This window comes from Eumetopias jubatus, unplaced genomic scaffold, assembly GCF_037043125.1.
Source record: "Eumetopias jubatus isolate StellerSeaLion01/CBP00866 unplaced genomic scaffold, mEumJub1_p1.0 scaffold_10, whole genome shotgun sequence".
Classification (NCBI taxonomy): domain Eukaryota; kingdom Metazoa; phylum Chordata; class Mammalia; order Carnivora; family Otariidae; genus Eumetopias; species Eumetopias jubatus.
Window position 1 is genome coordinate 45,484,360 of NW_028274816.1, and position 24,466 is coordinate 45,508,825.

Below are 24,466 nucleotides of genomic sequence, written 5' to 3' on the forward strand. Positions count from 1 at the left end.
GAAGAAAATGGAAGGCTGCAGATCACATTTGCCTGTTTCCAGAATATATTTATGCCATTGTTTGCTTCCTGTACTTCAGTTTTTCTGTTTGTTTCCGCCTTAATTAACATTACAAAGTTTAAAGTGCTGTATATTTAGAAGGTAAACAGGATGTAAATGATTTCATTTGGGGGACTTTTTTTTAGACTGAACTACTTGAAGCTAGGTGTGTTGTTTGTAACTCGAAATGTTATCCAGCCAGTGGCCAACACGTCAGCATGCGGTAGTCTCTTGATAAAACCCATTTCACCATCTGATCTTTGCTTGTTGCAGGCGACGTGGCTATACGGCATCCAAATGACAGGTTTGCTCCTGGTCTGCATCCTTCAGTTTTTTAATTCTATGATTCTTGGATCATTGCTTATCAGTTTTAACCTTTCTGTATTAATTGCAAGAAAGCTTCAGGTAGGACATTTTTGTGTCCTTAAAGAAAACTTTTTTTTTTTTTAATTGTGCGGTTGGTTGGGCCTTGTTTTCATACAGCACACAAAGGAAGATGCCTGAGCAAATGCCCACTGAAGAGCACTGAGGGTATTATTTAGGTGTTTTGTGGGGTGGGGGAGTTACATGCATGGTATAGCATTTCTGTTTTCTAGCTTTCTGATGTGCCATCCCTTTGTTTTGACATGTTTCTTTTCTTAGAGAATTGGAATCTTAGTTCAGGGATTAGCCAAAGATGCTTATTTGAATGCCATTGATAGAAAATTGAAATAAAAGAGCAAAAATCTTTAACTTTTTTTGTGTGTGAATGAAGAGTAAGAAGAACCTGTGGCTTGGGGAAATATGCTCGCCACAGTGCCTTTCAAGTCGGTGGACACCGTATTACTGATGCAGTAGCAATGCTCTTTACCTCAATGTTCCATACCATGGTATTGATTTGTAAGTGAATTAAAATTAACTCAGAATTTTGAGAATCCAAAGACATACATTTAGAACTATGGGGACATTTCCTAGAGTGTCACGTTTGAAAACATTGGCCTGATCTTTTGGCTTAATTCAGTAATTCACATTTCTTAAAGTTACATGAGATTTAATTAAGAGTCCATTGTTCTTCTTCATACAGTGTCACAAAGCCTGTTTTCTTTCTCAAGAGCATATGAGAGACATTTCTCATGAACACTTTTATATCAAGAAGCTGTTTTACTTTCTGCTTTGGGAAGAATAAATCCTTTTTCTCTGGAGTGAGAGCTGTCATGGACAAGCTGTCCCGACTTTTAATTCATCCTTCTAACTTTACTTATAAATAAACATGCGTACTGAACTCTTTAGATATTATATTTGATAATCTGTAAAGTTATCTAAGGGTTATAAGAAAACTATTACATATCAAAGAACACAGTTTACCTTTTTTTATACTGATAGGTCTTTTATTTAATTGGGTTATGGCCATGTCTGTGCTACATGAATTAAGGGATCAATGATCACAGGATTTGTTCAGTCAGTGTATTTTGAGTACCTTCTGGCAGACTCCATACTCTGGTTGCAAAGGTCTGAAGGAAAAAAAAACAACACTAGGACAGTTTTCTGATCTTATCAAGCTTGTTGTTAAGGAATTCATTTACCCTTATATTAGAAATTTACAAATATTAAGACATTGTAACTTCATAAAAACTAGGTTATATTTTCCACATATTTTTCTCTATGTTGCATGATCTAATGTTTTAAATCCTTAAGTAATCTCATCTTAAATGTTTATGAAATAACTTAAGAATTAAAACTCAACTCTCTTAATTTCTAGAAGAATCTGAAGACTGGAAGCTTTCTTAATAGGCTTGGGAAACTATTGTTACATTTATTTGCAGTTTTATGTTTGACACTTTTTCTCAACAACATTATTAAGGTAGGTTAATAAAATGACCTTTAATTTACATTACTACAGAATTACCAGGTTTACTTGTAACAAGCTCAGCTTTAACTTTGTTTCAGTAACAGTTGTCTTCTTGATTTTTTTTAGTCACTGATTTCCATTTACTCTTGTTAAAGATTTTTTTATCCATTTACTTGATAGAGGGAGCATGAGTGGAGGGGGGAGAAGCAGTTTCCTCATTGAGTACAGAACCTGACATGGGGCTCGATCCCAGGACCCTGGATCATGGACTGAGCCACCCAGGTGCCCCTGTTCACTCTTTAAAATATTCTAACTTGAACTCACTTTTTGACTTATTAAACTTTGTAAAAGCTCAACTTTAAAAGCATTAAACAAGTGTTTCTCTAAAGTTAAAAAATCCTACTTTTTAGAGAGCGTTTTCTTATACTGTGGTACAAAAAAAAAAAAAAAGACATTCTTTTTATTGGCTTAAGTTAAATAAACTGGCAGGGCACCTGGCTGGCTCAGTTGGTGGAGCATGTGACTTTTGGTCTCAGGGTTGTCAGTTGGAGCCCCACGTTGCGTGTGGAGATTACTTTGAAAAAAGAGATAAGTAAACTGACTTTACTATCAGAAGCACAGTGATTTGTTAAGATGATTTTGCCCCTCCTAGAAGGCTGGTTTCAGGACGGGAGACATCTGCATGGACCTGACAGACTCCTTCTCTTCCATAAGAGAATGGTAGTCCCTCTTCCCGTCTGTATGACTATCAAAGACTCTCACTCATCCAGCTGCATTAAACACTTCCACTCCGGGTCCTCGTCCCTATGTTCTTAAACCCCATAGAGTTCAGTACTTATCAAAAGCTTATTTGAGCTGAGCAATCAGCATTTCTGAAGCATTGGCTGAAAGATACGCAGTTCATCCATTTCCCCACTCTAGATGTTCAGTGATCTGTGCCTGGATTAAGTCAGTGGAGAGCTGCCTGCCTGGACCATTGATTCTTGACTTCCTGAAGAATAACATCTATTGAATTGTACCTGATGTCTTGCCAACTATGTACAATGAGAGGCGTTAGAAAAAATCTTCTTTGAGACTCCTGCTGTTTTTACTGTACCCATGGGGAAAATTTCTCTTGAGTCTCAGTTCTGGGAGTGTTAGGACCTCTTTTGAGCAACTGGTTTGTTTTCATCTTAGAACCTGTGCTTTTATCTCCCTCTGCATTTGCTAGTCGAATATGTAAGCCCAAATTTGTGGCTCATCTCTAGCGAATATATTTTATGTACTGACCTCACTTCCCGGATTCATCTTCTTTTCTATCTTCATTTTCCTTCTGACAGGATTTCTTCACCCATTTGTGTTGGATGGATTTTTATAAGTCATATATTAAAAATAAAATGTGAATTATAATCATTAATGGTGCGCACTGGCATTTGTCAGTTCCCCCAGAGGGCCACCACAAGGGTGTCGATTGTCTTTATGTGGCTGAGTCTTGCATCAGTTGTGTTTGCAGACAGAAATCCCAAAGCCAGACAGGCCCTGTGGGCTCTGTATCTGTGTGAGGTTTCAGATCATCATATGATGGGTTTTCTGATCAAAAAATGTGTACTCCTACTGGGCTTCAGCCCTTTCCCTCACTGAGACCAAAGAAGCTCATCTTTTATCTATTTTACATGTTGAACTTACATGTAAGATGGTTTGAAAAAATGATTCTGCTAAAAACAAAAAAAAGGAACAGAGGGAGCTTGAAAGTCCCTGTGTTAGAATTCTTCAGTTCTAACAACTCTTGAGAATATTTGCTAATTTTATAAACCCATGTGCACACAATCCTATGAAACTGAACACTGAATATATGTATTCAATGGGAAATTATCAGGAAACCACGCACAAGGCACTAATAACAACTTTCATTTTCTCCCTCCCTGATAGAAACTTCTTAATCTGAAGTCAGACGAACACATATTTAAATTTCTGAAGGCAAAATTTGGGTTTGGAGCAACAAGGTATGACTGAATTTAAAATTTGTGTTTGCTTTTTTATATTAAATCAGCAGGGACTTTAAAACTTGTTATCATTATGCCTTCAACTATTAATTCCAGGCTCATTTTGAGGAAGAATTTGTGGTTTACTTATCTTGTACTGAATTTAATACTTGGCTTTCTTTTCATTGTTCCCTAGAGATTTTGATGCAAATCTGTATCTGTGTGAAGAAGCGTTTGGCCTCTTACCTTTTAATACATTTGGAAGGCTTTCAGATACTCTTCTTTTTTATGCTTACATATTTGTTCTGTCCATCACAGTGATGGCAGCCTTAGCGGTCGCCTTCCATAATCTCAGGTATGGCATGTTTCAGAAACCTATCCTATGCTTTAATGAACTTGTTCTGTGTTGCAGAAAAACTACACAGTTGAAATTCAAAATGTCAGATACAGACAGGGTAGCTCAAAGGGGGATCATAACCAGATTAGAAGGGATGCCACACTCAGTAGTTGAGGATCAACCAGCTAAGAGACAGCAAATAGCAGGCAAGGCAGTAAAGACTGGTCTGGGAACAAGGTCCTCTTTGAGCCAGCTCTGCATTGCCCTTATTATGGAATGGGGATACTCAGAGGACTTACTCTGCAGGGTTTTATGGGGAATAAATAAGTTAAAACAATAGTACTTAGAATGCTGCCTCACTTCTTGGAACATTTTGTAGATTTTATTAGCCGTCATTAGCTGGTGTTATTACTCATAGTCTCTATTTTGTTCTCATTATTAGTTTCCTGTTGTTTTTCTACCTTTCTTCTAGCTGCCATTTTTATTGCTCCTAAAATATCAAGAGTTAACTATTTTTTGTTTTGTTGCATCTTGCTATAAGGGGCTTATAAAGTTGTAGCGGACCATAACTATTAGCATCCGCCAAAGTCTTCAGTAATAATTGACTATGTCTAAAAAACTTAATGTGTCTACTAATCTGCTAAAAGAACGAGTGAGGGAGTATAAAGACTTTTTTAAAGCTTGTAGAATGCCTACCTACAAAGCTGATGGAGTTTTTGCATTTACTATCCATGTTCAATTGAGAGAAAATTAAGTGCAAGAAATTGAAGCTACTGTCATTTGTGAAAACTTAATGAAGCTCAGAAGGAAGCCCTTTTCTCTGTAGTTTTCCTGCCAGTTAAGGTGCTGGTGAGCTGTGATTCGCAGCCACCGGAGAGCTGTGCTGGGAAAGGGCATTAAAATGAGTCCAGATCAGTTGAGATGTTTTATGATTATTAAGAGTGAAGCCACATTGAACCATGAAAATATTTCATTGACTATAAACTATTTTAGTATCTTTCAGAAGTGTTCTTAGCCCGATATCTAGCCCAAGATAAAGTTTAGCCCTGTGAAAATAGATGGAGATTATTCTAGACAGTGTAATTTAATATTATTCCAGACACGCCAAGTGTCGACAGGACTCTAGACTGCATGCAAAGCAGGAAGTTCAGTTGGCCTGCAGTATTTTGTGAAAATGTCTGCCATGCTCAGTGTGAATCTATGAGCCATCTCTGCAAGCCGACTTGATGTATGAATGTAGGTAAAGATTTTAGAGCATCCTCATCTACCAGGTAGGGGTATTAGAACCTTACTAAAGAAAAACATTACATTAATTAAAGTAATACAAGAATTATAGTATCTTAATATTAAATAACTTTTAAGTAATTTGAAGGATATTTTATCAATGCTAAGTATTTGAAGTATTTCTACCAGTTTAGTACTGGGAAGGATGATACTATTATGTTTACACAACACATCTGCATTAGTGTAAAGGATAGGACTCTGAAGGGATTAACTCATGGGCTCTGTATTCACGGGATTGATTAAGAGCTTTCCAGCTTGGCCAGGGAGATGGGGAGAGGTGTTGCAGAATTCTCTCAGGTACCAAGGGGAGATGAGAACATATGTTCTCCTTGTCTGCCGCAATCTTTTAGTATAAGCAACGTAGAAGCCAGAGTTCAGGTTGTAATATATAAGATCTAAGTAAAGATTATTACCAGTGGTGAAAATTACCCCGCAATATCAGCTTGATTCTCATGTGAATCTAGGGTGGTGAAAGGATTTCTAGGAAAGAGGAGTTCTTTAGTTGCATGGAAGCATCATACATACCCAGGTCTATTGGATTTTATGAAGGGTAAGTGGGGCCTTGCAAAGGTATTGTTTTGATCTTAACCTGGCAGCCCTTCCTGCTGTTTCCTATCCCCTTGACAACAAATGGTGCAACATCCGAACCCACTCGCCCATCTCAGCGTCTCTAAAGTTCAGACAACGGGATAGGGACAGTATGCGCTTGCCCGGTGTGATGCAATTTAGAGTACAGCATATCTATGCCCCATGCAGTGTTCTTGCCAGAATAAATGAACTTGACTCTAATAATTAACCTCTAGATCTAATTACAAGTTTATAAGGAGCATGGGAATAGAGAAATGTATTCAATACCACCACAAGGAGACAATCAGCCAAATCTAGAAGGTGGGAGTAGTTACAGGACAAATGATACATTTCCTTCGACCAATAAATGGCCTCCATTTATTGGTCACAATAAATTAGTAACCAGTTTATTGGTCATAATAAATTAGTAACCAGTTTATTCCTCCTACAAGTGGAGGATACTTGTATTGATTGAAAATAATGTAAGAGATGTTGATGAAATGCATTGTGAAAGCTGTGGGTCCTAATTCAAAGAAACCACCTGAAAAAAAGCAATGGCATTAACAGAAAATAGAACATGAATTCAGTGTTAACATGATGAGGAATTATTGTTCATTTTATGGGTGTAATTATTTGAATGTAGCCATATTTGATTTAAAAAAATCATGTCAGGCATCTTCAATGAGATATTGGTTGGTTAAAATGTGATCATTTGTTCGTAAGGGAACTGAATTCTACGTTTATGGATTCATTTTTATTTTTTCTTATTTGTAAAAACTTGTAAAATGCTAGTAACTCATGAAATATCTTTAAAGAATCTTGCAACTTAAGTGATTCCAAAAGAATTTTTTTTCTATTTTCTTGTAATTTAAAGGGTAGAAGCATTCTAAATTTTTACTTAAAATGAAATTTGTTAAATTTTAGTTATTAATGCATTATGTTATATAACAGTTTTATCCTCACGAATTCAGAATTGATTAATGCTGATTCATTTTATCGTAGAGCAGTAACACATTACTAAATACATGAAGGCATAAGTTTCTGGTATCTTTAAAAAAGATTTAACTAACTTAAAATGATATATCTAGCTTCTGTTTTGTATGTGTGCTGTTTTATTCAGTGATTCTGCAAGGCAGCAATCCACGGGTCAGATGGGAAAGTGCACGATCATCCTGAAACCAGAAACTGCCTACAACCTAATACATACCATTCTGTTTGGATTCTTGGCATTGAGTACAATGAGGTATTTTGTCTTACCTGTTTGCTTGATTAATTTTTTTATTCGACCACTCTTTACCCGACATATTTTACCAATGCAACTTGGAAACTAACAGTCCTCTTCGTTGATAATTACGGGTCCCATAAAAATGCCCTTGTTTACTATCTTCTCCAGTACAAAATATTATTAGTAACCAGTTTATTCCTAATTACCAACATTCCTCCATTTTTACTTATATGATTTTCTCAAAAGGCAGTGAAATGCATAGCTAACCCTTGGTGGATGGCTCAGATTTTCCTCCCACAGACAGTACAGCTGAGTCACACTGTGGGTGTGTCCGCCGCTGGCACAGCTCTCTGTTCTTACAGAATGAAGTACCTCTGGACGTCGCACATGTGTGTGTTCGCGTCATTTGGCTTATGCAGCCCTGAGATATGGGAGTTACTCCTGAAGTCGATCCATCTTTATAACCCAAAGAGGGTCAGTGCTGTCCCTTTGCCATTTCACTCTTACTATTACGAGTTTGAGGATTTTTTTCATACCAGTTACTGTTGTTTTCGGTAGTTGCCTCTTCATCAGTCTGATGAAACGGAGACTAAAATTTGAAGCTGAAAATAGAATAACTGACACATTATGATTTTTTTAAATTTTATTTTAGAGAGAGAGCGAGCGCAAGCAGGGGAATGGGGGAGGGGCAGAGGGAGAGGAAGAGAGAGGATCTTAAGCAGGCTCCATGCCCAGCACGGAGCCTGATGCGGGGCTCGAGCTCACAACCTGAGATCATGACCTGAGCCAAAATGAAGAATCCAACGCTTAACCAACCGAGCCGCCCAGGTGCCCCGACATTATGATTTTATAAGGAGTTATTTTTTAAATAAATTTATTCTTAATTTTAATTTTATTTTTTAAATCCTTTGTTTTTTTCCCAGACCATAAGCTAGATATGCTCATTATACTGAATTTGGAAGTACTGTAAGCATACAAGGAAAAATTAAAAATCACCAGTAACCCCATTATCCAGAGTTATCACTATTATTATTATAAATTATACTTAGAACAAATATTAGTAAGTGTATAGTTATGATTAATAGCCTATAAATGCAGTTTTGAGTTGTTCTCCCTTATAAATTCACAACGTGGCAATATGGTAGAAGCTATGAGTATCTCATGAGTGATTGGGACCCTTACATTGACTTAGTTGTTGGGCAAATTGGAGACTCATGCTCCATTAAAGTACATTTCTGTTGTTTTAAGAAGAAAAAAGTCATGTGTTTACAAAGCAAAACTGTAAGGCAAAAATACCTGTGATCTAAATAATGTCTTTCTTATATAGATATGTATAATGCGATATTCAGTACCGATATTAATACTGCTGTATCTGTGCTATAAGGTAAGACCGATTTTCCTCATTCTTGCCATCATTAATTTAGCAGAATAATTGCTTTGACTCAATGTACTCTGTATGTTATTGGCAAATAGAATGGTTTGCAGAGGTTACAAACATCTCCTTTGCTTCTCATGAAGGCACTTGGCGTTGATAGGAAAACTGATCTGTTTCCCAAATAGTATTTAACGAGTAAAAACAACTACAGTTTAATTTTTCTAATTAATTTTGGTTCTGACTTACTATTCAGCTGATGCAAATTCTGAAAATAAAGATGTTTTCAGACCTATATTGAGGTGAATAAAGTAGGAAAATTATTTTCCCCTGTTACCTGCCTTATAGAGAGTAAGAGATCCTAAAATGCATCTTACTTTAACCTACACATTTTATTAGACGGTTAAAATCATCTTTGTAAGAGGCTGGGTATATGTATTTGGTGACCCTTTTGCCCCATCTTTGAGATTTAGAGGCTTGAATCGGTACCTGGGCGGGAAGCCCAGACTATGCTATCCAGTTGAGCTTTTACCCTCTTTTTAAAAAATCTGACATATTTTTTTTTTGAGTTTAGATTTTTTTTCCTTCAAGTTTGGCTTTATGTTAGAACAATAGATTTCCTACTCTACTGTGTGTAGCCCCTCATTTGGGCGGGGGGCTACAGAGAGGAGGGGGGCTCACCCACGGAGAGGATCAGCAGCTAGAGCAGCTCAGCTTTTGGTTTTATTTGCTTATACTTTCATGTAAGATTTTATCTGAAGCCAGAGGTTTTAGGCTAAAAATCATGTTTGCTAATCACTATATTGGATGATTCTACTGTAAATATTTCAGAAAATTATGCTCTATCATGTTCCTATCTATCAAAGCATCTACTGTTGCAGGCAGAGCGCTGTGCTAACTCAGATACTGGAAAACAGAAATAGGTTATTTCTTCCCCCCGCCTCTGGGAATTTTATTGCTCTAATTTAAATAAATGAAACTTCTTTAAAACCTCTGGAAAGCAACAACTGAAAATTATAAACAGAGTGTATGTTTAAAAATGAATGAGGTACCTTGACCTCTCCACATTGGTTCTGAACGATAAAACACCCTCCTCACAGAAGAGATTGAGCTCATCGTGCTTCTTGTCTCTCACTAAGGATGGACGCACACTATCACAGTCTTTTTTCCACAGTCTCTCTGTGCGTAGGCTGAGTACTTAGGTCTCAGCTATGTATTTGGAATTTTATTGATTTTTTTTTACAGCTATTTGAGGACTTAAATCTCTTGTTCTTGGTAAAATTGAGGGAGGAGAGTATAGAAGAAATAAACTGCGCTGTACAGCACTGGTTCCCAGAGTGTGGTCCCCAGAGAAGCAGCATCAGCATCACTTGGGAACTTGTTAGAAATACAGATGTTTGGGTCCCACTCCAGACCAGACCTACTGAATCAGAACCTCTGGGAGTGGAGTCCAGAAATGGTGTTTTCCTCGGCCCTCTAGGTGGGGCTAATGCATAGAACTGGGCTTCTCAGCAGAGGGCTTGACATTCTGGGCTAGCTTATTCTTTGTCGTAGGGGGCTGTCCTGTGTGTTGTAGGATGTTTAGCAACATCCCTACTTTCTACCCCCTGGCTGCCAACAGCACCTCCCTCCAGTCTTGACCATCAAAAATTTCCAGACATTGGGCAACATCCCCTTGGGGGTGGGGCAAAATCCCTCCACCCACCCCTCTTGAAAAACATTACTATAAAAACAAACAGTTATAGCACCAGAAAAGCCATCATTTTATGAAATCTCCGTAGACATTCTTTGAATAAGAGAGTTAGGAACTTGGAAGATTCCCTCCAAAGATTGGCCTGGCATCAGCATTGGCCTTCCCAGTACAAGAAACCCCGATGCATCCAGCTTTCATGGTACAAAACAGTCTAGATAGTCCAGCCTCTCAAAATGTAAAATCACAAAAACAATTAAGATGTTATGTATAGTAAGAAGTACCCTGAAAGTGAGGCTGTTTTCCAGCTATTGAACAGATTTACCTGTAAGTAAAATGACCTCCTGTATTTTGAAGCCTGATTTTGAGTTTTATGGAGCAATTGTAATGAGGATTTCAGATTTTCTTGTTCATAGTAGCAATTTTGCTGTATGTCTTTAAGACAATCCTGTTTAAAAGGGAAAAGCATGTACTTCGCTCTAAAATCAGGAGCTTAATAAAATTACTACTCTCATGTTGATTAACTTACTGGCATTGCTGAAATCTCACATCATTTAGAAACAGCAGTTAGTTAATCCAACACTTACTTTCACGTTGTTTAAGAAGTTTATCACAAGATGGTGTTACTAGATTTGAACGTTTTCAGAATTAACAACAGCAACTTCTAAGCTAGAAAAATATCTAATATCCATTGAATTCATAGATTTCAACATGTTTTGTACCAAAAGAATGAGGACATACCATTAAAAAGTTGGCATTCTATTGACTCTCCAAGTGAGTAGGGATAATTGAAATGTTACACAGGTATCACTGAGTCCCTGTGATTACATCTCTTCTAAAACTCGGAGCCAGAAGTGCTGATTTTCTGTCACCAGCAGTTTTCCCGGTTCACGCACCCAGGGGAGGAGAGGAGAATGAGCGCCAAAAACGGCCGAAGATGAGATGACAGGATACGAAAGTGACAGGGCTAAAGCAAGCACAGCCAGCAGCCAGTCGGGCACCGCTCTGGTTCCGGTTAGGGGTTCTGAAGTACAGTTACTCCATTTTCCGCATTAATGAAGCACAGACCCACTGGCAGTGGCCTTCTTCCAACATAGGAATTCTGCTGTTCACCCTAGGGTGTATGTAGATGATCAAGGCTTCATAGCCAATCATCATTTGATACAGCAGCGAACATGTAATTAATTGTTGAACTAAACAGGCAATTATGTTAGAAAAGCCGTGGACTCGGAGTGGGATGTTTACACTCTCTGCATCACCTTAACTAACTCAAGTCGAGTAGGAGGCACTGGTGGCATAAACAGAATATTCAGATGCCCCAGATTTTCCAAGAGAGTCCTACTTTCAAATACTCTGCTCTCCCATTGTACCTGCAGTTACATTAAAATACATCGAGGCATTTGTCCAGATTTCCAGTGCAGATGCTGTAACCACAGTGAAGAGGGGGCTGGATTTGGAGTCCGGTTTCAAGCGGTAGCTCTGCCCCTTTTGACCTGGTCAAGTCATCTCCCTGAGCAAGCGTCTCCAGACTAGTAAAATAAAAAGTAAACAGCAGTAGGGATGACGCCTTCTGTGTCCACTTTCTCCCTGGGTAACTGCAGGGATGAAGGAGATTCTGTGTTCCAGAGCATGTTTGTAGCTCTACAACAGTGCTGTCTTGTGAGGGCACTTTCTGTCTCGAAGGGTAGATGGCGCGATGGAAGTCAGAGTTTCTGGCACCCTGTGAGCTTCCTCGTGGTTGCCATTCCTGATACCCAAATTAACGTTGGCCTAGATATTAACACCACATACGACAGCATTTTTACTAGACTCAAATAAAAGCTCTTTTTTAAAAAGTTGACAACCCCTCTAGCCCTGATCAGCTTTGGCTCAAGGTAATTTGGGGGAGTGGTCTCAGACATTGGCTCGCTTATGCCAGGAGGGCGGACTGCAGAGGTGAGGTTGTTCTGATACTGCTGTTGTCCTGTTGATCTAGCTCGCAAGTTCTATGCAGTTTCTCCTCTTTCGTTTGAATCTTAGTGATAGCTGTGGGTGCGGGGGTGGATTTTGTTTTTGTTTTTGTTTTGTTTTTAATTTCAGTTCTGGCCAGGAATGATGGATGAACTCTCCGAGTTGAGAGAATTCTATGATCCAGACACAGTGGAGCTGATGGACTGGATTAAGTAAGAGGATTTTTTTTAACCTTTAAAATGTAAAGTGCCTTTTAAGAGTCACTATAGACCTCATTTGGTGTTTTCTTTTTTCTGAATCTAATTGTAAAGATAACATTCATTTTCAAGTTTTTCTTTGAAACTCTGTATTTGGAAATAATTTCTTTCCATTCAAGAAATATTCTCTCTAACCACAATCTCACGAAGAAGGGAAACACCCCACAAGGAGAGGAAAACAGAGCTGGAGGATGTACTTCAGGCCACCGACAGCCGTGGAAAGAAAGCTTTCTACTCTTGGCCAATTTCACCTTTATCGTTGCTTTCCTTTTAACACCATTCAGATTTTCTGTGGCTGCTGACACATGGAAGTATTCTTTCCTTGTTAATCATGGAAAAATAATGCTGGAAACCACAGTTAGAGTCCTCCTAACTCCGTGCACATTTCATTTTAACGAAGTGTATTGCCCAAGCCTAGGCCTAAAGGAAACTGAAAATACAAAGTCTTTTCTCTTGAACATCGTGTTTAGTATTATACTGGTTCTCACTGTTGCCTGTGCTCTGTTGCTTTGCCTCAGCATCCGGCATCAGGAGGAACTCTGTGTTAGTGAAACCGGCCTCCCACCAGCACACATAAACTTTTCTACCCAGAGCAGTATTCCTGTGCCCTGTACCACTGTATTTCTCTGCTTCATAACCAAAAAGCAGCAGTGTAATTATTCACATGTAAATACATGTCGCAAATCTTGTGTGATGTATTCCGAAGGCATCGGCTGAATCGTCTCCATCCCTTACTTAGAATTTTAGTAGCTATATTGGCACTTGCTCGTGACTGATGTTGACTAACCAGTATAGTTTAGCACCGCTTGTGTATTAAGAGATGGTAAATGTTTGATAGCTTAGGTCTCTTGAGTGCAATACATGCGTTTTATAGAGATTTATGTGTAAAATATATATGTGGCTTTGGTCCCAGTGTCGGACTGGCTTTGACTAGATGCAGGGAGTATAATTTTTCATCTATTTCCAGTGCTGAGATTACGAAGCAGGGCTTTGTCTTTATTTATTTATTTAACTTTAAATCATGGCAGACAATTATAGAGTAAATAATTCTTTCAGTATTTATTGTGTATGGGGAAAGAGGGTTATTCATATAAAGAAAAGCTAATTACTTTTGCATTAACTATAGTCCGCTGGAAATTTATGACACGTACATCTGAAGGTGAGGCTGATGTTTTCTGTTTTTAAAATTGCACTCCCGATTCGAATGGTGCAGGGCACCCACCCTCTGGTAGAATCCCAAAGCCCACGGTTCTGGTGGATCTACCCAGATCATTGTTGTAAACATCCCCCCTCCACTCCCCAGTCGTACGGGAATGACTTGTAGCGTCAGTCAGCACACGTCCTGGCAGATTCCGGGTTTGGCAGAGTGTCGGCCTGGGTGTACTCACTGTAGAGCTTCTATTTCCGTGCTTGTCCTCACAGAAAATTAAAGTTTCTGGTTCTGAAAAATTGTGGATGAGAGATTATATTCCAGGTGTAAAGAAGACAGTCTGTTAGTCTGTTACTTTTCTCATGTGGGAAAGCGATCTTTGTTCCTTACTCTCTCCTCTCATTAACAAGGTCCTCTCCCTGTATGGAGACATATTCTTTTTACTTTTTAAAAAATCCTCAGCAACTGGAAAGCTTTGTATTGTTCCAAAATGTTGGTTCCATTGTGATCGAATCCTGCTTGTCTTCCTCTTAAAATTCTTCAAGTCCAAATTATTGTTTTTGCAAAAATAGCTGCTGGGCATGTTTGTGAAATAAGCTTAAGTGATGAATATATGCCAAAATAGGGTCTATTTAGACACAAAATGTATTTGTTTAAATCAACATTTAAATTGGCTCTGGTCTGTCACCTTCAATTCCAAACACAAGGGAATGTACTTAATATTCCTTTAACTCGCCTTGATTTCCTGTTTTGGAAACGTAAACTCTGACCTTCAGCTTTCATTTTAGTACTTTGATCAGTCACATGTGCCCGTGACATGAGTAGGTCGGAGCTGGGCTAGAGACCAGGCTGTGGCCTAAGGATACATGGCGTGTGTCCAAAAGTCTGTTTGCAATTGTCCGAGGGGCCCCCACCAGGCCTCCGCTGGGGACCCAGACCTGTCAGTGAGGAACGCTTCCCTCTCTCGGCCTGGCCTGTTGCTGTCCTCAGCCAGCCACTCTGGCAATGCCACAGCTGTCCGCCAGCAGCACGGATGGGGGCGGGGAGGCACCCTCCATTAAGGATGGCTGCCCTTGAGGATGCGCCAGGATGAGAAACAGTGACCTGCAGAAACTCTAGGGGAACCTCGAGTGACCCTCCAGTCACAGGGCACCTCCCGTGTGAAACGTTGAGTGGAAGCTTACCCGCCATGTCCCAGTCTCTGCTTCGTGTACTTAGCGCCGGCCTTCGGCATTGCTCTTGTGCTCCAGGGACCCCTGAGCTTCTGTTTGGGGATTAGGTCTTGCCAGGTATTCACTTGGGCTTCTCGGGGTTGGAGGGTGAGTTGAAGGATTCCATCACCTCAGCAGGACTTAGTTCTTTCCTTTTCTTTTCTTTTGGAGGGGCTCGGGTATGACCTTCTATTGGCTAACCAGACAGCCTCCAGGGAAGATAAAGGGCATTCCATCAGGATACCACTGATTAATATGAGAGGGGCCATACCGGGGGGGGGGGGGGGGATTAGATTTCTGTGAAAATATTGAAAGCCTTAATACATGAAGTTATGTCTGAACTTGTATACTTATGAATACAATTGAATAGCTATTTACTGAGCACCAACTATATATAGGACATGATGTTGAACGTGTAAATGGGGTGGCCGTCCTTTTTTTTTTTTTGAGAGAGGTGGGAGGAGGGGAAGATGGAGAGAGAGAGAATCTTAAGCAGGCTACATGCTGGGCATGGAGCCTGATGCAGTGCTCGATCTCATGACCCTGAGATCATGACCTAATCTGAAATCAAGAGTCAGACACTCAACCAACTGAGCCACCCAGATGCCCCTCCAGCCATTTTAATACTGCCTCTTTGCTAGGGCAAATGTTGAGCCTCATCTCAGCGCCATTGTGTTCATTCTTTTTTTTTTTTTTTCCATATTCTCGTTGACTCTATTTTAAGACTTTGAGAGGCTTACCAGGTTTCAATTGAAATATTTTTATTTTTATTTTTTTTAAAGATTTTATTTATTTATTTGAGAGAGAGAGATTGAGAGATAGAGAGCACGAGAGGGAAGAGGGTCAGAGGGAGAAGCAGACTCCCTGCCGAGCAGGGAGCCCGATGCGGGGCTCGATCCCGGGACTCCAGGATCATGACCTGAGCCGAAGGCAGTCGCTTAACAAACTGAGCCACCCAGGCGCCCTGAAATATTTTTAAAGTTCTAATTTTTAGTACAGAAATGTCCTATCTTTAGTTCCTTAGAGATTTATTTTTTTAAAGATTTTATTTATTTGAGAGAGAGAGCATGAGTGGGGGGAGGGGCAGAGAGAGAAGCAGGCTCGTGCTGAGTAAGGAGCCCGATGTGAGGCTCGATCCCAGGATCATGACCTGAGCTGAAGGCAGATACTTAACTGACTTGAGCTGCCCAGGTGCCCCTGGAGTAGAGATTTAAATATAAGTATAAATTAAGAACACTTTGAGATTCAATTCCTCATTAATCAGCAAGGACATTTTGTTGAAATCAGCCCCAGAACCTTCCCTGGGAGAACTGGGAGGCCGCTCACCCCACCTCTTCCACAACACCACCTGTGTGCTCGCTCACTAGGTCGCCTGCCTCCCACGTGACACTGACGGGCTGCACACCTTGCTCCCGCCAGATTAAGTGCCGTGTTCATACTAACTCCTTTTTGCTGATAATGTTTCCCAAATACAAAGGTTAAAAACCTGGTATGTTGGGCTTTTTGGTTTTTTGAGGTTGTTGGGTTTCTTTCCTTTTTTTTTTTTTTTTCTGTTCTGGTATCGCTTTCAGTGAGCCCGGGGTGGTATTTGTTGGGCTTTCTCTGTGACTAGGAGGCACATTTACTTCCACGAGGCCAAACGCCACAACAGCGGGCTCCGTACCTCATTCTTTTGTGACCTCTGAGTGTTTCAGTCTCGGTTCCTGAAATTCTTCTCTGACGTTTTGCAATTAAGACACTCCTACGGGACTGCCTGGGTGGCTCCGTCATTAAGCGTCTGCCTTCAGCTCATGTCATGATCCCAGGGTCCTGGGATCGAGCCCCACATCATGCTCCTGCTCAGCAGGAAGCCTGCTTCTCCCTCTCCCACTCCCCCTGCTTGTGTTCCCTCTCTCGCTGTGTCTCTCTCCGTCAAATAAATAAAATCTTAAAAAAAAAAAAAAAACGCTCCTATAGATTTGAATATTTTGAGATGTGACATTTTAACTATGGGGCTTTAGAAGAGTTTTCACTAGCAGTAGTCTGTTTTCAGTGATGAAGCCTGCATGTGCAATATTTTCTCAGTGGGACGAAGAAAATGGCCCAAAAACTTCCTTAGCATTTTATCAAAGCAGAAAGAATTACTGGATATTTTAAATATGATGAAGGTTAAGCTCAGACCTTAAATGCCCATAAGCCTCTTTTATATTTAATGAATCATTTTGTGGTATTTGCATAATTCTATAAATTTTTGAAGTGTAGATAAAGCAAATGTTCGCACATTATATTATAATGCTCAGTTTACCCATTAGTTCAACAGTAATTAACTTGTTGAAGCTTAGAGCTTCAAAAATAAATGAGATTATTTGTTCAAAATGCCATCAGGTCTTCCTGGAATGACATTTAAATTATGTAATGTAAATCCGTTTGACCTGTGAGTCCTTGTCATTATTTAGTGACATTTCTTACAGAAAAAATTGTTTGCAGGTTGGGCAGCGTGCTATAGAGCTTGGCAGAGAGCTATAAAAACGAATTATCCTTTCATTTTATACATCATTTGTTCAAACATTGGTAAAAAATGCTTTGTTTTTCTATAATAGAGAAGTGTCATTCAGTGGTTAAAAGCACATTAGCTATTTTAGACACAGACCACAGTCTGTGTCAGCAGAAGTATCTGGGAAGGAAGAGGAACAAGCATTACACCTGCCACACTGTATATTTTAAGTTAAGGACAAAGAATGCCTTTCCCTTCTGCCTGCTAAGTTTACCACAGAAAATATAAAACATAGTGAATCCAGGTTTTTAAAGTTCAGAAAATGTGTGATTGTTTTTCATTCTGTTCCACTTTGCTTGTTTGTTTTACTTTGCATTTGCTTTATGGGTAAACTTAAATATTTAAAGTAGCAGTGAAACGCCCCAGATTTACTATGGGCTAGCGTAGGAAACCGAATCAGTAGAAGAAAGCAAATAAACATCAACTCCACTATGCTTGGAAGTCACTAGTTTTCAAAGTAGTCTTTCTAGTTCATTTGATAGGCATTAGGATACTTGTATTTTGCTCCTTTAAAATAAAACCAAGGACCTTAGTGAAAGACTCTGTGAACAATCCAGAAGATTGTTGCACCAACAGTTGAAACAGATTACATTACTTTTAAACTTTCTGACTCTTGACTAGTGAGGCCAAACATTAAAACACGCCCCAAATGAGAGCAGTTTATTTCATTTTTCCCTCAGCGCCTCTCAGCAGTCATGGGACCCATCACCTTGCTCTGTCTCGGGATGACTGCTCTCCCGGGGACTGCACCCTGTGTGTTCTGTTTCCAGGATAGCTAAAGGCCCACAGAAAGAGCTAGTAAATACGTGCTGGACTAACTACTTGTTTATTCGGAAGTGCTTACCTATAGTGGGAGCTGAGTCTGGTTCTGTTTGCTTATTAGCTAGTAAGCTTCTTCAAGGCAGGTTATCACCGTACGGTGTTGTGCCGGCCCAGCACATTGTAGGCCGTCGGTGCTGTAGTTTGAACAACAAATAACTCTCTAACTCCCCAGCAAGCGGTTCAGGACTTGGGACATTTTAAACCTTTGTGAACTGTGTAATTCATACAGGTGGTATGGTCCAAGTCCAGGGAGGGAGATGAAACCTTGGTCATGAGCCATGAATAGACAACAGTCATCTGTGTCTGCCACAGTTATAAGATAAACGTATACTGCAAATATACATTGTATACAAATATACATTGTATACAAATAGACAAATAAAACGTATACTGGTGATGCTGAGACAGTCTGAAGATTTGAATGGATGTTATCAGCTCAGCTGTGTAGAGAGACCAGTTGGGCACCCTCTAGGCAGAAACCAGGATAGCTCAGCCACGGTTAGGTCTCACCTCTGCCCCACGCTCTGCCAGATAGGGAGACCAGACTTCGCTCCTTCCTGCATTCTGCATCTGTTCAGGTCAGTGGCCCCAAAGACAGGCACTGTGGGGCATTATTTGATATGCGGCATTATTGCATTATTTATCACAGTGGAATGGTTTAAGCCAGTTAGGAGTATACAAAAGGAAAGACTGGCTTGGAAAAACGTTGACGCCCGTGCTTACTCTCCTCGGCAATTCTAATACACTATGATGAGGACGGCCCAGGCCTGGGGCCCAGACTAAGTGTTTAATAAGGGGCAGTTGAATTAAACTAAGTATTTGTAAAATCTGCCGCTAAGGAGCACTACACCTTCCCATGTTGTCACTGAAACCCTCGTGTCCCCCTGACCACATGGGGCTAGGTATCAAGAATTCCCTGTAAATTGTCAGTTCAAGGGGACAGAGCAAACATCTGTCTGTTCTTGTGCTCCTGGGTCTGCTTGTTAGAACGCTCACAACCTACTGAGCACAGCCAAGCTCACTAAAAACTGTTTTCTCTTGGAATCCACACCTTGGGCTCTGGCATGAGTAAGGGGGGATGCAGGTTATGTGTCATCCCCAGGTGCCTGTTGAGAAAGCTCCTTGAAATCCAGGTGAATGAGAGTGGCATTGTTAGAAAAGCCTGAGTTCTTCAAGTAAATTATTTGTAAGTGTTGCAACTTAAACTGTAGGATGTCTTACTCATAGGCATCCTGAGGCCTTCATTGGATGGCATTCACACTGTAGTGTTATCTTAGCCTTACACTGAAGTACATGGAACATCCTCATGCCGTGTGGGAATATGATGGCGGCCTCTCTTAGAAACGTAACACCAGAGTAAGTCTCTGCCCTGACCTCCAAAAACACTGAGGACGACAGCCTGCTCTAGCTCTTTCTACAGAGCATGTTGAGTTTTAATAATTTCAATTAGACTCCTTCTCAAAACTGTCTCCATCTTCTAACTCCCCCTGGCAGGCCGAGGCTCCTCTCAGCACAGGAAGGGCACGTGTGGCCGGTGGTGCTCCCAGTGGGCCTGTTGAGGACGCGCCGCGCTGAGGAGAGTCTGTAGAAGGGCGCTTATGTTCTTCACAATAAACTGACACCTTGGCAGTTTGCAAGGGACTCCCAGGTTCCCAAAAATATGGAATTAAAATCAACTACTAAAATTCTTCTTTTCCAGAGGGAAAAGGAAAAATGCTCTTACTGTAATCAGGGAGTCTTTCCTTTATCCTCCTTCCTTGTTCTTCACACCCCACGGGGAGGCGGAGACTTGCAGCTCGGTGGCACGTGGGGAGCGAGGCCATGTTTTAATACTATGAGAGTGCCCGTGTTCCCCCACGTTCCTTAGACTTTCATAATCAGGACTAAGGAAAGGAACACAGGAAATACTTGTGTTCCCACATCAGAAATGGTGTACATCCCCATACTGAGTAATAAATTACTTTTTCAGAATCTTCTGTGTTCTTTTATTTTTATAAATTTTTTTTTCTGGAAAGCAATTTATAATATCTGTGATCTTTTTTTCTGGTTTTAAACAAAAACAAGGAAATTGTTGGAATTGACTCATGATCAGCTGCAGTTTCTGGCTTTATAATTTGTTTTTTTTTGTTTTTTTTTTTTAAAGATTTTATTTATTTGAGAGAGAGAGAGCATGAGAGGGGGAAGGGTCAGAGGGAGAAGCAGACTCCCCCCTGAGCAGGGAGCCCGATGTGGGACTCGATCCCGGGACTCCTGGATCATGACCTGAGCCGAAGGCAGTTGCTTAACCAACTGAGCCACCCAGGTGCCCTATAATTTGTTTTACTCTAGCCCTTTAGTTAACTTTAATACAAAATGTGATGACAGTCTTCTTAAGTTCTTTTTTGTCAGAATCTTTTGTCAAGAGTAGGAGAGGATTATGGGATTTAGCCTGGAAGACTTCGAGCCAGGAGATACCCACATCCTAAGACCATTCGTTATAAGAGTAAACCCAGCAAAACAGTGAATGAGAAGTTTCCCAACCATTGTCAAAAACGGAGAGGAGAAGTTTCATACAACAATTTGAGTGCAAATGTCAAGGGACCTCCTGCGTTTTTCCCGAAGTCTCAGCCCTTCCTGACACAGCTGGGTGATTCTGGGAGTGTGATGTTGTCTTCATTGTTGTCTGTGAGGAGATCTTAGCCGTGAGGTTAATTCAGACTCTTGAAATCTTTCAGCTCTCACACTCCAAGGAAGGCCGTGTTTGCTGGGAGCATGCAGTTACTGGCAGGAGTCAAGCTGTGCACAGGAAGGACCTTGACCAACCACCCGCACTACGAAGACAACAGCCTGAGGGAGCGGACCAAAGCGGTGAGGACCCGGCTGGCCTTTCCTTGCCTTGTAGCTGATCAGAGCAAGTCGGGCCTGAGCCCCTGGGGCGGGCGGCTCCTGAGTCTAGACTTTGCCCTGCCCTGCCCCACATCCACTAGAGGCATCCATATATGTTCCCCTCGGTTGGAAGAATCACAGAAGAAAAACAGCTTGAGATGTACCGAAAAGAGCATTTGAGAACAAAGCTCTCAGCTTTTGAATCGGAGAAGGAAGGAAAAGGAGTAGGGGCACACTGGTCACTTATTTTATGGACCGTTGTGTGCGTGTGTGTGTGCGTGTGTGTGTGTTAATTGGTAATACGGCCACATGGTTCACAAACTTCAGAATAAACCAAAGGGAACTTGGTGAAAAGCCTACATCCCAGCCCTCTGACAGCTACTGGGTCCCCTCACTGGAGACAAATAGTGTTACCAGTTTATTGTATATCTTTCCACAGGGATTTTATGATACACAAATGTGTATACATACACACACGCCCTGTATTCATATTCTTTTCCCCCTCTTTTACGAGACAAGTCACATACTACATCTTGGTTTCTTTGGCACTTAATATATTTTGCAGCTCATTCCAAATCCGTATATTAACAGCTTTCTTGTTTTTAAATCTACAGAAATTGTGTTATGCAAGTGTAGCATATTTTATTTAACCATTGGGGTTGTTTCCCTGTCTTTCGAAGTTATATAAACAATGTTCCAAATGGTAGACTTGCGTACGTATGACTCTGCACATCAGATTCTTAGAGGTGGACACGCCAGGGCAGAGAGTATGGGCGTTTGTAACTGAGCGAGACGGACCGTTCTAAGTCACCCTCTGTACAGAGGATACCAGTTACGTTCCAGTCAGCGGTGCAGGAGGCCACCTGTTTCCCCAGCAGTGGCTTCAAACGTTTTAACGTTTTATATCAGTCACTTCTTAATCTTAGTAGCTGAAAATTTGCTGAAAAGTCTTGTTTTGGCCTGAGATTTAACTAGCCTAAAAGCACATGATTTTTACTAAATCCATTGGATTTTATGAGACTATCTGAACCTAGAGTCCTGCTAAAATGGGAACTTTTCAATTGGCGCAAGTGTTCGAGATTGCCCCAGGTTAGCTGGAGGAAGCAGGGAGGGTGCCTGGCTCCCCAGACTCAGAGTTTGGCAGGGCGGTGGCCTGTGTGGCTGGGACTCGGGGGAGGGGCGGAGAAGCCACGGCAGGTGCACAGGGGCTCCTCCACACACCACCACCTCCAGGACCCCGCCCGTGTCTGGGGACTGAGCTTTGTGCTCTCACAGAACTAACATCCTGAAGGTCCTGGTCCCTTCTGCAGTCGTAGGAACACCTTCGGCATGAGGCCCGCTGCTGGGCTCTGGCCAGGATAGCCCCACGGCGTCAGCAGCAGAAGCAGACCACCCCCGTAGTGTAGCGCCCATCTGTGCGGGCACACTGGTCCTCGGTGCCCCATCTCTTCAGTCAGAGCCACATCATTAGAAATCGGTGTGCCGGAAAGGAGTCAGCAGCCCTCTCCGCCACCCCCCGCACACATACACATGTGCACACACACATAAGACACACAGCCTCTTCCTGATGCCAAGTCGCAGAACACAGGGTGCTCGCCATCTGTGTCTTCACGGAAGGGATGTGACGCTGGTGATGAGCAGGAAGGACGTGCCTCCCCCTGAACCGCCGCTGGGGGCTACAGGGTGCTCTCGCTCTGGGAAGGGTGAGAGAGAAGTGTAGGGTCTCCTGCTGCTCACGCGGAGACCAGCCTGGCACCAAGGACCTATGGCGCTCCTTCTCCACAGCTGCTGTTGTCAGAAGCTGGGGCTCCTGACAAGTATAGGTGCCCCAAACTGCACCATCATGCTTAACGGACTTCGTCCAAGGATCTTTTTAAAGGTAGAGAGTGAGTCTTATTTACTCCACCGTGTTATTTACCTTTGGGAAGCGGCCTTAGAATTGGCACCTACCGACGAACAACTCCCAGTGATATGTTCTAAATCCATATCTGTTGGGTGTCTAAATCCATATGTATGCGGCATGACTCACCCTTCCTTTTCTCAAGGCTGAGTCATGACAGGATTCATTTGGCATGTCCCCCGCGTGCTGCAAGCCTGCAGATGAGGGAGTGGCCCGCATGGAAACAGGTGTCTGGGTCTTAGACAACCCCTGTGGGACGTTACCGCATTAGAGCCCCTCCACTAACTTCCTGGCAGTTGAGTGGCATTTTTCCCTATTCCCCTTTCCTCTCATCGTGCAGGTTTATCAGATTTATGCAAAGAGGTCCCCAGAGGACGTGCATGCCCTCCTGAGGTCCTTTGGCACGGACTACGTCATCCTGGAAGACAGCATCTGCTACGAGCGGAGGCACCAGCGGGGCTGCCGGCTGCGGGACCTGCTGGACATCGCCAACGGGCACGTAAGCCTGTCCCCTCGTCCTGGGCGGGACTCCTGGAGATGGGGGGTCCGGTCTGAACCTCTGTATGTTACAGAATGATGGCATGAATCGAGTACCCAGCTTCACCACATTCTGTGGGACCCCCGGCTCTGGCACTTCAGTGACGGCCATGGGGACTTGTGAGGGGCCAGATGAGGGAGCTTCATATCAAATAGAGCAGCTCTGTCTTTAGCTGATTTGTATCCTGAGGCTCTGCATAACATCTATTTTTTTAAGGCTTTGCTCTTAAAAACAAAACCGTGACCTTTTAAAACCTACACTCCAAAGCATCGTTTTGGCTGGCACGTGAGTGTGACTGTGACAGCAGGGCTTCCCTCCCAGCCACTCCTGTCACTGTCCCCTTTGTCCATGGGCACAGTGCCACGGAGATGGCTTTCTGTGGCCAAGCCTCTGCTCCAGAGCAGAAGAACAAGCTATTTCTCCCTCCTCCTTCTGAGGAAAATGTTCTTGGAGCTATGCCAGGGCAGCGCAAGCAGAAGATTTTAACCCTTTAAGAGGTGGTGTGTGCTGTAATTATTTGGTATAAAAGCTGACAGATATTTTTAAAAATGAATGGGAAAAAATGATAAACCTGGCCTAAATCTCAAAAAAAAAAAAAACTTGACTGTACAAAACTGGAGATTCGGAACACCTAAGATCTACTCTCATGGCAAATTTCAAGTATAGGGTATTGTATTTGTAACTGTAGTCACCATGCTGTACATTAGAGCCTCAGGACTCATTCACCTTATAACTGTAGGTTTGTCCTTTGACCAACACAAATGTATTCATTAATTTGATTGTGGTGATCATTTCACCATGTCTGTGTGAATCAGACCATCAGGTTGTATCCCTTAACCATACACAGTCTGATTTGTCAGTTATGCCTCAGTAAACCTGGGGGGAAGAGAACAGGAGATTCAAATTTTTGCCCAACTCTCTTGAATTCAGAGGATAA

General features: G+C 41.6%; 1 protein-coding gene across 8 annotated transcripts in view; it reads left to right on the plus strand.

The window, feature by feature from the left end:
- DPY19L3 (dpy-19 like C-mannosyltransferase 3) overlaps positions 1–24,466 on the plus strand; it is a 78,612-nt gene that overhangs the window by 49,953 nt on the left and 4,193 nt on the right. For 4 of the 8 annotated variants that reach the window (XR_003612356.2, XM_028123525.2, XM_088027562.1 and 1 more), the window contains 10 exons: positions 313–444; positions 1,778–1,879; positions 3,776–3,849; positions 4,025–4,183; positions 7,137–7,259; positions 7,604–7,715; positions 8,569–8,625; positions 12,383–12,465; positions 20,941–21,073; positions 23,332–23,490. Coding sequence is in view for 7 of the 8 variants with exons in the window: in XM_028123525.2 (XP_027979326.1) it covers positions 313–444; positions 1,778–1,879; positions 3,776–3,849; positions 4,025–4,183; positions 7,137–7,259; positions 7,604–7,715; positions 8,569–8,625; positions 12,383–12,465; positions 20,941–21,073; positions 23,332–23,490 (1,134 nt within the window). In the remaining variant the exon portion in view is untranslated. The remainder of the gene's footprint in view (positions 1–312; positions 445–1,777; positions 1,880–3,775; positions 3,850–4,024; positions 4,184–7,136; positions 7,260–7,603; positions 7,716–8,568; positions 8,626–12,382; positions 12,466–20,940; positions 21,074–23,331; positions 23,491–24,466) is intronic. The other 4 variants (XM_028123528.2, XM_028123527.2, XM_028123526.2 and 1 more) reach the window with 4 other exon arrangements.